At 39.8% G+C, this 21,320-nt stretch overlaps 1 protein-coding gene across 3 annotated transcripts in view; it reads right to left on the bottom strand.

Moving 5' to 3' along the window:
• The window catches only part of GLS (glutaminase), a 76,151-nt gene extending 56,525 nt beyond the window's left edge, over positions 1-19,626 (bottom strand). For 2 of the 3 annotated variants that reach the window (XM_004576969.3, XM_004576970.3), the window contains exons 1-4: positions 18,986-19,626; positions 5,398-5,494; positions 4,922-5,043; positions 464-593 (exon numbers count right to left, since the gene is read on the bottom strand). In XM_004576969.3, coding sequence (XP_004577026.2) covers positions 464-593; positions 4,922-5,043; positions 5,398-5,494; positions 18,986-19,371 — 735 coding nt within the window. In that variant the 5' untranslated portion in view covers positions 19,372-19,626. The remainder of the gene's footprint in view (positions 1-463; positions 594-4,921; positions 5,044-5,397; positions 5,495-18,985) is intronic. The other variant, XM_058664743.1, reaches the window with a different exon arrangement.
• Positions 19,627-21,320: the final 1,694 nt, after the last annotated feature.

Genomic DNA, 21,320 nt, shown 5'->3' with positions numbered 1-21,320 from the left:
CCGGCAGCGCCCTTCCCATCCAGCTCCCTGCTTGTGGCCTGGGAAAGCAGTTGAGGATGGCCCAAAGCCTTGGGACCCTGCACCCGTGTGGGAGACCTGGTCCGGGCTCCTGGCTTTGGATCGGAGTAGCCACGGCAGCTGCGCTCACTTGGGGAGTGAATCACCAGATGAAGATCTTCCTCTCTGTCTCTTCTCCTCTCTATATACCTGACTTTGCAATAAAAATAAATAAATCTTTTTTAAAAATTTACAAATCATCTTGATCATCTGAAAATCAAAAAGATTTTCAAATCAGATGCTCTTTTCATAAAAAAGTATTTGAAATAATTAAGGGTACAAAATCTAGTAGATTGTTTCCTATTTAATAAAATAGAAGAATACTAAACAATATACACTCTGTGCCTCAAGTTGATCTGTTTATTACGTGACTGGGTTAGGAAATAATGAACATCAAAAACATTACCTTTCCTCCTGACTGTTTTTTAGCACTTTCATATAACTCATCGATGTGTGAGGTAAAAGACATAAAGTCAGGAATGACAAACTTTCTTCTAAAAGCTTGTGTCAACAAAACAATGTTGCTTTGAACACATCTGTAAAATGTGAAAAGAATTAAGAGACTCAGTGCTTTCAAATATTAGTACTTGGCAGTAACACTCCTAATTACAGTAGTAGGCTCGTATTAGGAAAAGAAAATTTAATCATTTTAGACAATTACATAAATTAAATTTTCTATTATTTCCTTTCTTTCCCGCAGTCTTTCGTGTAGTTGATTCTACGCTGTTGAAGAAGTTAGAATTAGTTGTGTCTAAAAACGATATCAAAGATTAAAATGGAGCATTCCACTAGGTTAAAATATTCAAAACATCTGAAATAATTTCCTACCCTATCAGCAGTGAAACATTCAGCATCTTTCTCCCACTCTTTCAAATAAATATTTAAGTTTAAATAATTTAAAAATAACACATTCAGCATGACAAGATTTTTATGTCACAGTTAAGATTTCTGTTTACTAAACAAAGAAAATGGAAAAAAGATTCTGCTTTTTCTCAAGTAGTCTCATAAATGCACTTTCTGGTTTCTTTATTAACACTGTACATTGTAACATTTTTCCTGATTCATTTTTGTAAAACTTACTTTTAGCCATATTAAACTCCTAAATGAATACTAAAATATTTATAAAATTATGCCAAATTTCTATAAATTTGCTTAATTTTAATTATTTAAGATACCAAAATACTAAAATTTTCTTTGTAAGACACGTATTACACTGCCAAATAAAAATATTTCACTGCTAAAAACTATTTAGCAGCTGTTGTCATGGTATAACAATTTAAGCCTCTGTCTGCAGTGCCATCATCCCATATGGGCACTGGTTGAAAGACCCAGCTGCTCCACTTTCAATTTAACTTTCTTCTAAGGCACCTGGGAAAGCAGAAGAGGCTGGCCCAATCTTTGGGCCCTTGCCTCTAGATCTGCCCAGCTCTGGCCATTTAGGGAATGAACCAGTGGGTGGCAGATCTGTCTTTCCTGTCTAATCTGTCTTCTAAATTAATCTTAGAACATAAGGAAATGAAAAACAAAAACCATAACTTTTTTAAAGAAATGATAAACTATTCTGAACAAAGTTGAATATTGATTCAAATAGTATAGTTTATCCGCTCCCACCCACATTCATTTGGTTAAATATAATACACATACATTAAAAATAAAATCCTAACAGAAATTATTAATACTGGGGCTAGCATTGCCACAGAAAAAGTTACACTTCTACCTGCAATGCCAGCCAGCACCTCATATTGTCACCAATTGAATCCAGGGTCCCAGCAGCCCCACTTCTGATCCAGCTCCCTGGTGACACACCTGGGAAAGCATGGAAAGATGGCCCACGTGCTTGAGCCTCTGTTCCCACTAAAGCTCCTGGCTCCTGGCTTTGGCTTGGTCCAGTCCTAACCTGGACAGCCATTTGAGAAGAGAACCACTGTATAGAAGGGCTCTCAGAGTACCTCTAACTCTGCCTTTCACATAATTTTTAAAAAAATAAGCAGTTAGTGTTTCAATGATAAGCCATTCCCCATTACAACATAAAAAACTGCAGTCCCATAAGACCAATGTGAGGTACAGTATTAATATCCTAGTGCTAACAAAAAATGACTTCAACAAATTTTTTGTATTTTTCATGTTGATGTAAAAATTATGTTACCATTTCTTTAGTACTTAATGTTTTACATAGATCCTAAAATTCAGTTTTCAAATATGAAGGCTGCAAAGGATTTATACCAAAGAACACTTTTCTCAGTGGACAAAAATTAAGCTAATTCCTGCTCTGAAATTTCTACCTACATACACAGATCAAATTAACTCTACCTCTTCGTTTTTCAAGAAGCAATAAATAATACAAGAACTTCCAATTAATTTATATTATCCATCAATGTTCAACAATTCAAAATTTAACAGCAGTTTTAATAATGGATATATATAGTCAACAAAATTGTGCAGTCAGACTTTGGATGGCTTTTGCTTTAGTGGCTATTATTAGCAAATGTGCACTGGTAAGCTACAAGTGAAAAAGGCAACCTCATCACTTAGTACTGAGGAGCATTCCCTTTAGTAGTAAGTCTTTGACATGTTTTAATACAGGTATCACAAGTTTAACTACAAAACTAGACACCATATAAAATGAACTCTGAAGAAGAGGCACTTATGATTTTCAGCAAGCCACACCTTTGCTGGTTCAGTTTTTTTGTGTGTAATTGAAATAATCACCTCCTGTCCTTCGTTAAGTATTTTGACAACTATCAGTGTCGTACAAAATATCTTGTTAGTTTTTCATCAGTAAAATAACATGTGAAATGTTTTAGGAAAATTAAATAATGCAAATACAAATTGTCATTCACTGTTTCAAAAAAAACACAAATGCTAAAAAAATTTTGATTATACATGTAATAAAGTTAAAACATTCTAACACATATAAGGCTAAAAATATATGAAAGAATTTTTCAACATAATTTTTACTCCTATTAGTTTTACGGTTAGCATTAAAGTGATTGATTATATAGATGTATATAGGCAATCTCCAACTTTCAAACACCTTAGTCTACCAAGAATGCATAGAACTCATTTTTCCCATGTTAAAAGAAAAGAAGTCACACATATTAGTTGCTTCTCAGATTATTACAAAGGCTAAACCATTAACCCACAATATACTTTTGGGTAAAATAATGTTGACATCAACTAAACTCTACCCCCCTTTATAAATTATTTCTTGAGGAGAGAATGAATATTCCATGTTTTAATAATTCCTTCCCCACTGTAGGAAGGTGACATAGTTTATCTCTGGCAATGTAAATTCTTACATTTGAGAACACAAAAGGAACTCCCCTGGCAGAAGTTATTATGCTTAAGTCTGCTAATATATACCAGTAATCACTTGCCAAGTTGAGAACTGCCTATATTACAATCATATGGGTCCCACTGCCCTGACACACACACACAAAACTGGCTTTGTGCTTAAAATCATGGTAATTATTATCTTCATATCATTACAGGTAGAAAAGTTTATGATTGTGGTTCCTTGCCTTCATAGTCAGAGTAAATTTCTTTAATTTGGTAATTAATATAACACAGCAAACATGCTTATAAAGCTCAAGACATGTTAAACAATATAAAAATTGTGTAAAACATTGCTTCTTAAAATTTCAAGGCCGGTCCCCCACACTTGTAACCACTTACCTACCTACCATTTAACAACTTCATTCACAGATAAATCTAAATATCTCCTTAGAAGTCACAATAGTCAGAATTCTTGTTCATCAACATTTTAAAAATAATTCTTACTGCAAAGCTGCAGGTAACTCCACAAGCGAGTTACTTTCCTCCACAAAAAAAAAAAAAGTTTATGGAGATTTAAAATTCTTCACACAAATTTTAACAAGGACCTAACATCTACATTTCATAGTCAGCTAAATAGAGCCAAGAATCTCTTGGTAAAAAAGATCAAAACCCAGAACTCTCTGGAATGCTTCATGGGATATCAGAAAAACTTCACAGATTCTGTTAAATACTTAGATCTTCAGATGACTCAGTATTCTAGGACATTCTATGGAGATATTTAGAACAAACCATTCTATCCAGAAGAAAAGTAAAGCAAAGGTAAATGCATGTATACCTATGAAGTAGATGCAGAAACTCTGGGTCCATCTCAACCTAGGCCTGTAGTCTTCAAAAAAAATGTCTCACAGTAATATTTCAGTTTTATATTTGTTTCCACTTAATTAATAAAATGCCACTTTTTAACTCTGAGATCCATTACAAACTGTCCAATAAACTATCAAGTAAACAAACAGCAACAACTAGTGAGAAAAAAACTGCAACATATGCAAACGTAGGAATCAAAATATCCTCATTCGAGCAAATCAAGGCTTTAACCTCCAAAGCTCTCTTTAGTTCTTAACTGTTTTCAGGGAAATGAAATAGTCAAAAACCTTATGTATTAATATTTTTGAAGAGAGGAGAGAAAAAAAAGATATTGCAGATAAACAAATCTAGCGAAGAGAACTGTCTGAAGTCCTCTCTCTTTTTGAGGTCATCTAAATCACCTTATGAAAAAGAACTAGAGACCCTGCTGAGAAAGCCTGTAGAACATGACAAACTGGAAATTAGTAAGCCATGTCAGGCTAAGGAGGTGCTCAAACTGAACGCCATCTCCAAAGTAAACCGGAACTATCAAGGACTATCCCTAGAACAGACTTAAAGACAGCACATTCTTAACTCTGTGTAGTAGAATTATTTTCAGACAAATGTTTGCAAATCTCTCTTTTTTCCAGGAAGCACTGGCTTTCAAAGACGCAATTATGTTTTAAAAGCAAAATCATCATGTAACATAGCATATCACCATTAAAGGTTTGGCAGAAATTTTTACTTTTTAAAAAGATCTTTGTCTAGCATGACACCATCTGATGTTGTTTGAAGAGTTAATCTTAACATATCCATACACTCTTTCAACCTGGGATCAGACGTTCGCAATCCTGTAGATTTGAGTGCCTGTTTTTAAAAAAATAAGAGTTTGTAAATATATAGTGCAAATAATGTATATGCTTATTCCAACTACAAGTTTTCATTCCTGTATACAAAAATATCTACCCAAGACTTCAGTATGTCTATGGCATTTTAGTGTCACTATTAGCCACTTTCTGGACAAGTTTCTCATTGTTCCTTTTTTCTTTCAATGATTACCTTGAAATAGGCATGATAAAAATGCAAAAACATAATAAAGTAAATGGTGTCAGAATCTACATGTGACATGAACTTTTAACACTAGATTTCAACAATACTGAATTACTGATTTAGTGTTACCAATTATTTTAAAATGCTACAGTAGAAAGAAATAAAACTTACTGTAATGAACTTATGAACAGGTATTTTCTCTTGTCCTTCTGCAATTGTATAGAACAGCAAATCTTCCAAACTAGGGAGCAGACCCTGTTTTACTTTACTAAAGAGGGAGAAAAAAAATACAAAATTAATCCTTTTCTGAGCATTCTGAGGAGTTTAAACTCACTTGTGCCACCTGTTGTTGTATCTCCTACTCAACCCAACACTAATTACAGAGCTTAGGAAAGTCAATACTTCAGATGATTTTGTTTAATATGAGTAAATGTGCTATTTAAGTAGTTAAAAAATGATTGTAAAATCTAGGAGAAACCACAATTAACCACTGGGCTGCAATTAAGATCAAATGTACAAGCTGTTGAATTCTGGCTATAGTACTAGCTGTGTAACTCTGGGTGAATTAACTAACCTCGTAATTCAGTTTCCTTATCTGAGGAAGGACAAATGTGTCTATCTCACAGTTGACTCAATACATTCATTCCTTTAAAAACTGCCAGGCAAAGACTGTTCAAACAAATTTTAATTATTTCTAGTATGATCCAGGTTTATATGTACAAATTAAGTTTCATAAATCTTAAATGCTTACTATTTTAAATGTACTATTAAATGTACTGTAATAAAAATCTTTAGTAAACTAAACTGGTATAATAAGGTGCCATAATCAGTCAAACTTTTTTAAAGCAGGAATTTTTTCCTATCCATTGAAAAGCTTTCAATTAAATAAACTATTATGAATCTCTTATTTGCTGGGAAACTGCAAAGAACTCATTTCATTATTCTGAAGATCAACAACTGTCCTAAGTGCTACTGCTAGGTAACAGACCTGAGGGAGACCAATCCTCTCCTTACCTATCTATCATGGTGCAAGAAAACGGTGGTGGGAAACATCTACATAAAAAACATGTTTATATAATCAGATAAACACATGTGTGTACCAGATACTTAGGAAAAGTCTTAGCCTGTATTTCAGCAAACTGAAACAGAAAAAGAGAGGGAGTATTTGTTTTCTTAAGTTAGTTTTAAAATTGATTAGACGATCCTTGACTAATCACAAAAGCTTTAAAACACACACACACAATACTTTAAAATAAGAAGAGTAAATGGGCTAGAATCACTTGATCGGGTCCCAGCTGCTGTATGTACTATGCAGCATCTGGCTAAAGTGCCTGGGCAAGCACAGGAAGAGAGCCCAAAACCCCGTATCCACCTGAGAAACCTAGTTAACACTCCTGCTTCCACCTACCCTAGCCTCAGAAGTTAAAGCCACCTGAGGAGCAAAAGAGCAAACAAGATCTCTCTCCTGCCAACTCTGCTTTTCAAATTGGAAAGGGCATACAGCATAAATGTGTATAAAGTTGTACTTTTATGCTGCTGAGTTTTTCTAGATGTTTAAATATTTCCTGTATTATCCAATTTATGAGATCACAAGTATTTAACTATTTCCTAATACAATTTTATCCCAAGTTAGTGATCTATCCCAGTGCAGTAGCTTAGTGGCTAAAGTCCTTTCCTTGTATCTGCCAGGATCCCATATGGGTGCCATGTTTGTATCCCAACTGTTCCAGTTCTCTTCCAGTTCCCAGCTTGTGGCGTAGGAAAGCAGTAAAGGATGGATGGCCCCAAGCATTAGAACCCTATAACCACGAGGGAGACCTAAAAGCTCCTGGCTTCCCATCAGCTGTCTCTGGCCATGGTGGCCATTTGGGGAGTGAAGCAGAAGACAGCAGATCTTTCTGTTTCTCCTCCTCTCTATAAATATGACATTCCAATAAAAATGAATCTTCACCAAAAAAAAAAAAAAAAAGAAAAAGAAAGAAAGAAAGAAAGACAGGGCCCGGCAGCATGGCCTAACAGCTAAAGTCCTCGCGTTGAAAGCCTCGGGATCCCATATGGGCGCCGGTTCTAATCCCGGCAGCTCCACTTCCCATCCAGCTGCCTGCTTGTGGCAAAGCCTTGGGACTCTGTACCCGCGTGGGACACCTGGAGGAGGTTCCTGGTTCCTGGCTTTGGATTGGCACAGCACCGGCCATTGCGGTCACTTGGGGAGTGAACCATCGGACGGAAGATCTTCCTCTCTGTCTCTCCTCTTCTCTGTATATTTGACTTTGTAATGAAAATAAATAAGTCTTTGAAAAAAAAAAGACAAATAGAATTGGCTTACCAAACATGTACATTTATATACACACATAAATATTTCTAAAAAATATTGACATTAATATCCTTTATATTTGGTTTTTGAAACTGTTACAATCTTTAGTTCTAAAAATCAACTTTAATATTTGATTTCTTGATGGACTTATAACTATTGTTGAAAGACTATACTATTGTAGTAAAATAAGGGAAATCAGTGGGGTTAGGGGACTTGGGGAGCAAGGAGGAATCCCAGGGCCTTTGGAACTCTATCATAAAATTAATTAATTTAAAAAATTGTGAATTTCTCACACCAAATTTTAAGAACAATAATAAAGTGGCAATACAGTTTTAGAACACTTATATCAAGGAAGTTAATTTTAAAAAGACATTCTAGGGCCCGGCGCCATGGCCTAGCAGCTAAAGTCCTCGCCTTGAACGCCCTGGGATCCCATATGGACGCCGGTTCTGATCCCTGCAGCTCCACTTCCCATCCAGCTCCCTGCTTGTGGCCTGGGAAGGCAGTTGAGGACGGCCCAATGCATTGGGACACTGCATCCGCGTGGGAGACCTAGAAGAGGAGGTTCCTGGTTCCCGGCTTTGGATCGGCGCGCACCGCCCGTTGTGGCTCACTTGGGGAGTGAATCATTGGACGGAGGATCTTTCTCTGTCTCTCCTCCTCTGTGTATATCTGGCTGTAATAAAATGAATAAATCTGGGCTCGGCGGTGTGGCCTAGTGGCTAAGGTCCCCGCCTTGATCCCATATGGCCGCTGGTTCTAATCCCGGCAGCTTCACTTCCTCTCTGTCTCTCCTCCTCTCAGTATATCTGACTTTGTAATAAAATAAAATAGTAAAAAAAAATGGCTATAGATCGTTAATGAGAGAACACAATTAAAAAAAAAATTTAAAAAAAAAAAAATAAATAAAATGAATAAATCTTTAAAAAAAAAAAATCAAGGGTGATCCCCTGAGTCTCCCATGATTTCAGGAGTGACCCCTGAGCTATAATTTTAAAAAAAATAAATAAAAATAAAAAGACATTCAAAATATTGTTAACCTTGAACGACATGGCCTAGAACTCTGTGGGCTCTCTTACACATAAATTTTCTTTTTAAAGATTCGCAACAATTTGGAAAATCTTCCAAACAGGGCATTCTAGATATTTAAAAAATACCTATGTATGGCATAAAATAGATGTCTAATTTATCATTTGCTATAATAAAATATACAACTATTGCAAAGTTAAAATTTGTCAAAACTCATGCGCACAAAGCACGTGTATCTAGCACCATGTGAGGTCAAGAGAAATGTTAGCAAGTGTAAAAATGAAATAGTAAGTACAACTGCAGGAAACTAACTGGAATACAGACGCTACCGTTATAATAAGTTTGCCACCAACTCTTATTGCTATTATGGTGTTCTCATATGTAAAGTATACACTTTAAACGCCCTATGATGCTAACTGTCTCTATATGAACAGTTGCCTCTCTTGTAGCTTGTCTATGGCAGTAAATAAATGATTTCTTGCAGCTCTCACTTAGGAAGCAGACACATATAACATACAACATATGTGTTATGTTAAATCAACTGCTTTATGTGGTCAGTAGGGTTCCAGTCAACAAGAGGTTGCTATTAAGGTTTAGGGGAATTGGTTATACCTGAATTTTTAACAAGGATAAGGTCAGTTCGGCAAATCCTAATACTGTTCAAGAATCAACTATTTATCCCCTAAATCAATCTGCTCCAATTTTAAACCCATCTACAGCATGTGCTAGTGCTAAGTGTTCTGCATGCATTTTAATTTTCCAATGCACTTAGAAAGTACTATTATTCTTCAAACTATTTTGATTCCTGATATACAACAGAACCTCAACAAATATTTTTATTGTTTAAAAGAAAAGAATCCTTCTACTCCCCATCACAAGTGAGGACACAAGCTCAGAGGGGTTAAGAAACACAGCATAGCTGCATGGCAGCAAAAGAAACTTAGAATCCCTGCTTCTCTGAATCCAAAACCATGTACCCCAAAAATGTACAAGTTTTCTAACTTGATGGCTAGTTATTACTTCCATAAGGTACATTTTCTACTTCTTACCCTGTTCTAATACCATTAAACAAAACTCAACACTACCAATGATGTAATATCTAAAGAAAAAATTAAAGCAGCTGTCAGGTAAGTTAGCAGCTAAGAGTATACTAGTTATTTGCAGAAAATGGTTTGTCAAATAAACTTCAGACAGTGGTGGTTTATCACTTTAAAAAACTGCAGAATAAGCTATGTGTTTATCACATCATTAAATGGTATTTGCTCTGCCCAAAAGCTTTGTAAATAACATCATAAGAAAAATACCTCTTCGGCTTATGGTGCACAGTACAAAACATTAAAATGATTGTTATTGGGCCCGGCGCCATGGCCTAGCGGCTAAAGTCCTCGCCTTAAAAGCCCCGGGATCCCATATGGGCGCCGGTTCTAATCCCGGCGGCTCTACTTCCCATCCAGCTCCCTGCTTGTGGCCTGGGAAAGCAGTTGAGGACGGCCCAATGCATTGGGACCCTGCGCCCGCGTGGGAGACCCGGAAGAGGTTCCAGGTTTCAGGTTCCCGGCTTCGGATCGGCGCGCATCGGCCTGTTGCGGCTCACTTGGGGGGTGAATCATTGGACGGAGGATCTTCCTCTCTGTCTCTCCTCCTCTGTGTATATCTGGCTGTAACAAAATGAATAAATCTTTAAAAAAAAAAAAGATTGTTATTGCCATAGCTAGGAAAAAAAAGATATTTCATTACTTCTAATCTGTCAGCTTTAATGGTCCAGTTGAACCAATAAAACAGAAATATTCCCCTCAAACTCTAAAAAGGTTAGAAATGATAAAAACATAAAATCTTAGCCTATGCTCTTTATTCTCCCCTAAATTCATGTCTTTACTGGCAATGCTTTGCACTGATGTCTTTTATACTGAAATTGAAAAGCTAAAAAAGTAAAAATATCACAATACTTTTCAGCAACTATTATTAAGAAGTCCTTGAAAAAAAATATTTAAGTTTTACTAACAGAAAGGATAATTAGTCTTCTGAATCACATCAACAATTACTGGCAAACCCAAGTGAGTTCTACAGACTTCTTGGGGAAAAAAAACCCAGAAAATGGTTATGTCAGCTACTAAAACAGAATATACATAGAAAAGAATAACTATGGCCTGGCGCAATAGCCTACTGGTCAGGATCCCATATGGGCACTAGTTCTATCCCAGCAGCCCCGCTTCCCACCCAGCTCCCTGCTAGTGGCGGGGAGATGGGGGTGAAGCAGTCAAGAAAAGCCCAAGGCCTTGAGACCCTGTACCTGTGTGGGAGACCTGGAAGAGGCTCCGGGCTTCTGGCTTAGGATCAACACAGCTTTAGCTGTTGCAGCTGCTTGGGGAGTGAAACAAACAGAAGCTCTTCCTCTCTTTATCTTTCTCTCTGTATATCTGACTTTCCAATAAAAACAAAATAAATTTAAAAAGAAAGAAAGAAAAAGAGCATCTGAAATATAATTCTTGTTTTCTATTCCTTCCCTAAAATTTCTTTTCTCATTTCCTATCTTTCCCTTTAGGATACTTTTAACATTCTGTTTTACCTTTTATCCATTCTTTCTCTTCTATTAGCCTCAAAAAGTAACAAAAAAAAGTTAAAAGAAATCACAAAAATAACATGTAGGCAATGAAATGTGAGGCATGTTAGGCACTGTTGTAATCTGGAAGGGGAAATAGAGAGCTTGTACATAACAACAAATAACTAAAGGACCAATGGGACGCAGGGTAGGGAAATCGACTTCACTGTGAACGAAGAGGTAAGGCTTTCTAATGAGAGCTGCAATGTGATCTGAGCTTAAAAGATGGGTAGGAGCTGGAAGCATGGCAACAGAAGGGGCTTTCTGGATGAAGATATGTAGTCTCTTCATATTTAGAAAGAACAGCAAACAGATGGAGTATAGCCTGTGCAAATTTTACGGTATCTGCTTCTACCTTTAAGACATTTAAACACCCAATTCTCAGAGCTGGAAGAAATCCATCTAAATCACCTGATAAACTGAGAGACTGAGAAATATGTGGAGTTGAAATCTGGAGCAAACTTCTGCAACACAAAAATAGATACTTATTACTATATTAATCAACCAGATTCCTAATACTAAAGGAAATTCAGACTTCCAAGTGTTTAGTTCTGTGCAGTTTAGCTTTGCACTTTCTACTCCTAGCTTACCTCTTACAGTGCTCCAATACAACTTGCCAGACTAACCTGTAAATACAAGGCTAGTCTTCTTTGTTAAGACCTATCATACATTAAAACCTTCCTCTCCCTGAACGTCTAGGAATCAATCACCATCCCAGTTGTTTCATAGGGCTTTGCCCAACTAGGTTCTCTGCACTCTCTTTAGCACTCATTTGCTGGCACTAACAAGTTTTGTACTTTTCTTTTATACCTTATTATCTACCAAGCAATAGGGATACAAAGAGGAATAACGATTGCTGTCTAGAACAGATAACATCACAGAAATGTGATAGGTTCTATGGAACAAGCATTAGAAGAAAAACTGAGAAGTACAGGGGCAAAACGCTTGCTACTGAATGAAGGTCAACTTCAGCAATGCGTCAGCTGATTTAAAAATGCTTTATTGAATTAATTTTTAGGTTCAGTTTCCTTTTACTGCCTCTTCATTACACTCCTACAGGTTATTATTCATCCTCTCTTTAACATTCTTCTTTCTTCATAGAAAAGTTTACTCCCCTAGGCAACCCATTCCATCTTCATATGTGCCTTGTTCTTCCTGACACAGCCGAGTCCTGGGCAGTGTGAAGCAGGCGACGGGAGCTTAGGCTCCTGCTGTGTCTATTTCCCTCTCTGAAGGAACCTTAGCACTAAACACACTCTGACATAGCAGCTGGCAAACTACAGCAGGGCAATCCAGTTTGGCAAACAAAGTTTTACCGGACGATGGCACACCTATTCATATGACTGTCTACGGCTGCCTTGCCTCCACAGCTGACCTGAGTGGGTATATGGTTATGATTACATAAAGCCTGAAAAATAAGAAATACTTACTATTGGGATTTTCAGAGAAAAAGTTTGCCAGTATTTGTCTTCATAGTAATGTTTTCTATTACTCTGCTACATTAATATTAATACACGTAACATTTATTGTTTTACTATTTTACTGTATTATGTTTTATTCTAGAAAAGAAATATGCTGTGCTTTCTACGAGGTCTTACATCATGAATAGAATTTTTAAAGTTTGATATTTGAGGACAATGGTGACTAATTGGTTAATGCTGATAAACACAAAAAATACAACTCATCCATTACTTTTCATCATTTTTTCACTGTAACTGTGCTTATACAATCAGAAATAGGATTCATAACAGCAAAACAGGTAGTAATTTACAAATTCAAATGTCTAACAGATGTACCTCCTCTGATTTTAGAAATGTTTTCTATAGTTTTAGAAATTCCACTCATAATGTGAAAGCTTAGCTATGAGACAGAAAACAGTATTCATTCTCAAACCGAAGTAGCTAATGTCATTTCGCCTTACTAGTGTCTGTAACTTTCGCTAAGCTTCTTCTTGCTCCCCACCCTCCAAATATCTTTAAGGTCACTAAAGATCATCCTGCACAGGAAACTTTCCGTATTTTTGAAAGATGTATTTATTTGAAAGTTGCAAAGAGAAAGAGACAGATCTTCCACCCACTGCTTTACTTCCCAGATGGCCACGATGGCCAGTGCTGGGTCAAGCCAAAGCCAGGAGTTTCATCCAGCTGTAACACATGTGTGGTAGGGGCCACCTTGCCCTGCTTTCCCAGGTACATTAAAAGCAAGAAGCTGGATTGACAATAGAATGGCCAGAACACAAACCATCATCCACACCAGCATTGTAGGCGGAAGCTTAACAGGCAGTGTCACAACGCAAAGCCCTGAAAATTTCATATTCTAACATTTTGCTTAACATTATATTTTCTTATATACTTAAGAAGCACCTGTGCAATTCAACTGCCTAAGAAAACTCTCAAACAGGTGTGCTATGAGTTACTTAACCATCGCTTTAACAAGTTTCCATCCAATATGAGGAGTCTTAAAAACACTCAGGAAGGAAATCAGCATTATGAAAAATAATGCATGAATTTCAATTTGTTTGCATCAAAATAAACTTACCTTTTAATCCTATTTTTCCACAAACTTGTTAAAGTACCCAGTGTACCTAATATTGTACATAAGGTAACAGGAAATATGGTAACTTTATTCTGTAAGCCTCAATCTCAAAGGTACGATTATTTTATAAGTTCATCTCACAGCTTAGAAACTGCTTTTCAGAAAAATCGTATTCTTTTAATAACTCCCATCAACAATCAGAGGGTGCAGCAAAGTATCTTCAGCAAGAAAAGTTCAAAAATCTTTTTTGGAAGCCTGCACCAGAAATCAGGAGGCAGAAATGCATCCCTAAATCCTGAAAGCTATCAACTTTTTATTCATTAGGCAACATCATCAGTTCTGTTTTTGAAAAGTAGTGTTTTCCCTGTGTTAAGCATCTGTAAGCAATAATCAATGTTCCACACCAAGCAGAAGATCCTTCGCCATGGAAGCAAAGGCGTGTAACACTCTGCTGTAGGTGGGCGGAAAAACCACTGCGCACAGGGATCAGCCAGATGCATGGTGTCTTATAACGAAAGCAATTAAGCCCAAGTATTTTCCAAGGTAAACTTTGACAAACCATGGCTCTATCTGAAAGCTACGCACCTCAGGGTTACTCGTAACCAGCAGCTGTTTTTATTCTGTTCACTGAGCTTTTCTTAAGTATTTCTCTTACCAGCAAATGACTTAAGGTGAAATGGCAGACGGGCAACTCATTACCTTTGTTTATAAAGGATTTGATGTGATTGAACTCCTAAAAGAATGCAAATTTTACAACTGGACTTTGAGTGTCTGTAGTCATAAGTTTCCTTAAAGCATTAGTGTTGCATGCATTTATGGAGCAGGCCACAAGGGAGAACCTTTGTGACTTTCTCAAATCATTTTTAAAAAGAAAATAATGCAGGCTTTTACTGATTTATTTTGATGGATTATTTTTTAAACTCAAAGAAGCCTGTAAATACCTTCAGCAAATTTCTCTGCAATTTGATATGTGTGTTTTTCAGATCAAAACAGTACCCCAACAGCTTTTCCCTACAAATTATTAGTCTCACTTTTTTGGGGGAGTTGTTTCCCAAATTAGCCGATTCTGAAGTGGGTACACTTCTAACTCTTGCCATTTCTGTGAACTTGACCTAAACACTAAGGTCAGCATACAGTTTTCATTTAAATTGCAGTTCATGTGAAAATTTACCAACAGCTAATGGACGCACAAAGTTTAATACAGATAAGAAAAGTGCTATAACATACAGTTATTGGCACTTTTTTTTTCCATGTTCCATTCAAACTGATTATCATGACCCAAAAAAAAAATCACAAACAAATGAAGAAATCACAAATAAGCCAGGCATTCACAGACCTCTGGGCCATGCAATCATCTGGGAAATTAACAACCAGACAGAAGATCTGTTTCTCCTTTTCTACCTCTGCCTTCCAAATTAAAAAAAAAAAATCCTTGAAAAAATATACCTACACACAGATGAAGGTCAAAGTTAAAAAGAGAGGTACGCTACTGAGAAGCTGAGCCATTAGGAGAAAAGCAGAGGCATCAGCTTGTGGGTTTACCTTGGGAGGAAACCCAGAGTCAGAAAATTAGAACAATTTAAAAAATGAAGAGCTGCAGGGCTGATTCTAATCCTCCCCCATAGGGGTGCCAGACTGTGTCCTGGCCACTCCACCTCCCATCCAGCAACTTCTTGGCGACGCAAAGCCTTGGGACTCTGTACCCACGTGGATGACCCAGAAGAAATTCCAGGCTACTGGCTTCAGATTGGATCAGTTCTGGCCATGGCTGAGCCATCTGGAGAATGGCGGCCATTTGGGGAATGAACCAGTGGATGGAAAATCTTTCTCATTGTTTCTCTTACTCCATAAATCTGTCTTTCCAGTAAAAATAAATAAATTTTTAAAAACAAAAAATGAAAAGCCTGGCAGAGTTGGTTTTCAAAATGATAGAATGACTTGTAACAAAATTAAATAACAGCCTAGAGAACTGGGCAAAGATATTCCATTTTTTCTACATAATAATAATGTACCAGTTGGTCAATCTTAACCTAAATTATACTGATGTTATGTGAAGGACAGAGTAGTCTAGGGTGACCTTGGTTCACAAAGTTCTTCTAAAACAGATTAAATATGGGTCCAGCGTGGAAGCCTAGTGGCTAAAGTTCTTGCCTTGCATGTGCCCAGGATCCTATATGGGGACTGGTTTGCAGGTTTGTTCCGGTTCATGTTCCGGCCACTCCACTTCCCTTCCAGTTCCCTGCCTGTGGCCTGGGAAAGCAGTAGAGGATTGCCTAAAGCCTTGGGACCTTGCATCTGCATGGGAGACCCGAAATAAACTTCTGGCTCCTGGCTTCGAATCAGCTCAGCTCCAACTGTTGTGGCCACTTGAGGAGTAAACCAGGAGATAAAGATTTTTCTCTGTCTTTCCTTCTCTCTATAAATCTATATTTCCAATAAAAAAATAAGATCTATAAAAATTAAAAGATGAGGGCCTGGCACAGTGGCCTAGCGGCTAAATTTAGCCTCACCTTGCACACACCAGGATCCCATATGAGTGCCAGTTCTAATCCTGGTGACTCCACTTCTCATCCAGCTCCCTGCTTGTGGCCTGTGAAAGCAGTTGAGGACAGCCCAGGGGCTTGGGACCCTGCACCTGCGTGGGAGACTCTGAAGATACTTCGGGATCCTGGCATTGGATTGGCTCAGCTCCGGTCACTGCGGCCACTTGGGGAGTGAATCATCAGATGGAAGATATTTCTATCTCTCCTCCTCTCTGTGTATCTGACTTTCCAGTAAGAATTAAAACAAAAATTTTAAAAAGAAATAAATAATAAAAAGATGAAATACAATCCTAGCTTATACTTCATCCCCTCCCAGAATGAGATCAATTAGTAAAATATAGAGAAAGAAAAAAGCAAAGTTAGAAAAGCAAATATAACCAGCCACATGAACTGACACAGTTTCTGTGGTGAAGAATTAAATTCATTCTAATTAGCAGGGCAAAAAGGTAAACAATGCAAATCACATCACTTAATAAAAAGATGGACAGCGGTTTCTTTAGCAGAACTTTGCGGACATTAAAAAGGCACTTAGTAACACTGTACAAAATCTGGCCAGGGACTGCCTGCGCACGCTGAGCATTATAAAAGATAACAGAATCCACTGGAAGCTTACTGCCCAGGGCGAAGGGAGATGTTTGTCAGGGAAGGACCAAAATGGAAGGAGCCAAGGCAGGAAAAGTACAACTGGAAATCAGATCCTTCAGGAAATAGAAACTGATCAAATTCAAATGCTCTCCTCACAACCTGGAGGCCAGGTGCTCCTCACTTCATATGTAAATGGAAGGCAGCAGGAGTTTGGAACCTGAATCCGGACGGAAAACTGAGGATTAATATATTTAACTTGTTCCAGAACCAGTCTAGTCATTACTCTAAACTTTTCTGGTTAAAAAAAAAAAAAAAAAAGAAAGAAAAAAATACAGGTAATAAGCCAATTCATAAACGTCTCCCTAGAACCAAAGTAAACAAGGTTATCTTGGTGGCCATTGAAATTCCCAGAGCACTGAGCAAACTTTCAGGAGATTCCTCCCCAGACTGGTTCTCTTCCAGGGGCTGCAGAGGAGGGAAACAAAATGGCACATTAGCCAAAAACCAAGTTTCAAAGTTATTGCTAGCAGATGACTTTTCCTTTTTATTAAGAAGGCCATGAAGCCAGAAACTTCTGCAGAACAAGTAAATCACAAACACAGATCATTTTCTTATCTGCCAAAAGGAAGAAAAAGAGGACACAAAACTCACCGAAGAGACACAGATCAGAAGATTTGATTTTAATGGGAAGCAGTTTTGCTCCTATAGCCCTTACAGAGAACTTTTAAACGATGGGAATAGCATTTTGCACCTTTCTAAGTCTGGATACATTTAAGCTCTTATTTTGAGCCTGATAAGGTTCCAGAAGAAATAAAGCATATACATTCTAGTCTGGAGGAATTAGAGAGGAAAAAAAAAAGTCTACCCACTTGATCAGAGCCATCTAATTCAAGATATTAAATGATGTAACCTGTGAAATCAAGTCATCTGCTCATAACCCTAAAGCTGTGATCTGGCACAAAACCATCAGCAGAGAACACCACAAGTTTGCCCATCACCAGGTGTTTGTTGTTTTTAAGTTAACTTTTTTTCAGTCTGGGAAACAACTTTTTAACTTGGAATGTTCTAGGAAGGCCCACACTTCAATTACAGGAAACATCAAGCAAGCCCGAGATTGAAATTAAGAATCACACTTTCAGTTTGACTTAAAATACTGTAGGGCTAGAAACCTTGAACAGAAAAAGAACACGAAACAGACGGCTTGGTCTCAACACAGAAACACAGGGTCTAAAGCGGTAGTTTTCACTTGTCACAGACAAGAGTTTGTCCTTTTATATGACACAACAAAATATTCAGGAAATTGTTTCTCATATTAAGAAAAAAAACAATTCTGTTTTGAGCCTCAATTCCTCAGGATGAGTCAACATCCTATCTTAAGGAAGTCATTACAACTACTTAACTCCCATTTTTCACTGCTGCATCTTTGCTATTTTTCATTTTTGAAATCCTGAGCCATCTGAAGAAACACGTTGGACACCTCAAAGCGGGGTCCCCCTCACTCCCGTCCCCCCTCCCGCGTGCAAATAGGTGGTCTGCTCGCCCCATCCTCTGGGCCACGTGACCCGATTCCTCCTAATCTAATTTCTGAATCATTACTTCCGGTGCCCCAGCCGGCTTTTCAGTTGCCTGAAGCAGCTAAATCACAAACACTGATGACACTAACACATCTGGCTCTCAACGGGATGGACGCAGAGACCCCAAGAGGGCCAAGCGGGCCTGGGAGGCACAGGCTCCGCTCAGCGCCCGGCAGCTAAATGTCACTCGGTGGTGATGTGCACGCGGCATCACCCACGGAGGACTGCGCGGGCGGGCGGCCAGGCGCTGCAGCCACCGAGCCGGGGCGCAGGGCACGTGGCGCCCCCCGGAAGCGGTCTCCCTCGGCCGGAGAGGCCAGGCCAGGCCCTCAGGCTCCCCGACGTCCCACCGAGGTCCCACCAGGGAAGAGACCCAGGGCCCGGGCGAGGCCGGGGAGGGGAAGTGGGCTCCGGGCGGGGCTGGGCCTAATCACATGGCGCAGACGACGCAAGGCCGCCCCGCATCTTTCTTTCTTTCTCTTTCGCCAACCTGGGCTCCCATCCCTCCCCATGCAGGCGCTGCCCCCAACCCACGGGGCCCAGACGCGAGGCCTTCTCCACCTCACCCAGAGACACTCACTTTTCGCCTGCGGCCACCAGCTCTTTCCCCTCGCTGTTGGCGAACGCGTCCGTCTCCCCCGGGCTGTCCTTGGGGCCGGGCGCCTGTGGGGCGCCAGGCGGCGATGCCCCGGGCTGTGGCTGAGTGGCCCCCTTGCCCAGCTCCTGCAAGATCTCCGAGGGGGAGCTGGACAGTCCCCGTGCCAGGGACCCTACGGGCCGGCCGCCCCCGCCCCACCACGGGTGGAGCCGCGCGGCGTCCGCCAGGCCCACGGCCGGCCAACCCCCGCCCCGGGAGCGCCGGCACAAGGTGACCAGGGGCTGTGCCCGCCTCAGAGCCGTGCCGACCGTGGCCGGCGGCCGCAGGAGCAGGTCCCGCAACATCGCTGAGCCTCGCAGCCGCATCATGCCTCCGTGTCAGTAGGCGTCCGCTTGCCAGGGGAAGATGCTCCGGATGTGAGTGGCCGGCCCTGGAGGGGAACACGGTGGGCTCTGCTGGAGGAACGGGCAGTGTCGTGGGTGTGGTTCCGGCTCCCGCAGGGGCTGCTCTGGAGGCGCCCGACGATGCCCGGTGATGCCCGCGGCCGCTCCTCTCCTCACCACCGGAGGCTCACGACTGAGGAGGACGCGCAGGGGAGGGTGAGAGACATTCCGCGCTCACCCACCCGGGGGCGGGACGACGCTGCCAGCCTGCCCCTTTCGCCAGCTCCTATTGGCGCAAACCTCGGCCTCTCTTCTGATTGGGGAGTAGAGCAGTCAAATTTCTCTCAGTGCCGGGTACGCGGAAAGTCGGGTGGGGGACTGGCGGGGGACGGGAAGGGGTGGGAGGAGAGGGAGGCTGGGAGGGCTGCAGAATAGCCCCTTGGCTCGTGCTGTCAGGGACTACGCTAGATGGCGGCCGCAGGCTCAAGGGTGTCACCTTGTGCCCGACAGGGGCGCTCCCTCTGGACTCCGGAGCTGTTGGGGAGACCAATGGACGAGAGCTCCTGTAGCCAAGGGCTCCTGTTGAGCGAGCTTGGCTGGGCCAACCTTGCCGTTCCCCACTCCCACCCCACTCCCTAGTCGGGCGGTGTGGCGGTGTGGCGATTGCTCCTAGGGCTGTGGTCGGGCCAAGGCAGCCCGAAACGAGCTTCAGCCTGCTCCCAAACGTAACATTCGCTTGAAACTTTCCATTCTTGGCTACTCCCCAGAAGTGAAGTGTTTTGGAAAAAATGAGCAAAATCCTTTGAGCTATGAGGCTTAAGCCATTTAGAAGGCCAAAGGGGGAGAAACACAAACTTTCCTCCTCAAAAAAAATTTTAAGTGGATACTGATACTTCAGGAATATGATTCTATTAATGTTAGTGTGATTGAAAGCCAAAGTATAACTACCTTTCTGTTTTAAAGGCGACTTCCTTGTTTTACAGCAGAAACATCAGCATCCGTTTACCCATTTATCCTTTTGGACTTCACTGGAGAAGAACCGTGAATCTGATACACTCAGAATTATTCCCTCAACCCACATAGGGATTCCATTCCAGGACAAAGATGTTTTTAAACCATTTCCTGAAACAATTAGACTTAAGGGCATAAGGCTCCAAGGTGCATAGGATGATGTTTATGAAACGGAAGGGCGTATGACAGGTGCGTCATGAGCTTCATCACTAGATTTAGTAATCTACTGCATCTTTAAATATCACACTAGATTAATAATTAGGATATCTAGTTATTACTTAATTATTGCATGAACTTTAGCATACTGCCCAGTCTTACTGTGTTAAATTTCTGCCTGCTCTTTAACTGGAAGAATATGGAAAATGCTCTCATGTACAAAGCAGTTAGTCAACCTTTTTAAAAAAAAAAGCTGTTAGGATAATTACAAATTACTAAAACAGCTCTTATTACTGTTTAATATTAATTGCCACAAACATGTTGATAAGAAAAAAAGTAATGAAAAGGAACCCCAAGATTTGGGGTAACAAACATGACAGATGTCTAACCTTTGTAGTCTGAGTTATTAATGATTTGCAAACCTTAATATTGCTGTTTCACAGCAAGTAAGCAGTTTTTTTTCTCAACATCCAATCCAGCTACTGTTTTCCTCCCACTTTTCCCTGTGAAATTCTTTGTTGTTCAAAGGCTTAAATGACTTATAGCACACTAAATTAACAAGAAAGCTGACCTAGTAATGGAAGATTATTTTATAGAGTTTATGCTTAGAGGGGCAAGCTGGTGAGGATGAACAGATTTTACTTGTGACATTTAGAAGAACTAAGAGACCAATGAAGTTTATCCCCTTTAAGAATTCTAATGAAAAGACTGCAGATAATAAATTGATGCTATTACAAAAAGAACAAAAATATGACTCAATACTGTCA

Source organism: Ochotona princeps, chromosome 5 (assembly GCF_030435755.1).
Source record: "Ochotona princeps isolate mOchPri1 chromosome 5, mOchPri1.hap1, whole genome shotgun sequence".
Classification (NCBI taxonomy): domain Eukaryota; kingdom Metazoa; phylum Chordata; class Mammalia; order Lagomorpha; family Ochotonidae; genus Ochotona; species Ochotona princeps.
The sequence above is the reverse complement of the archived record's forward strand: the minus strand, read 5'-3'. Positions and strand labels throughout refer to the sequence as shown.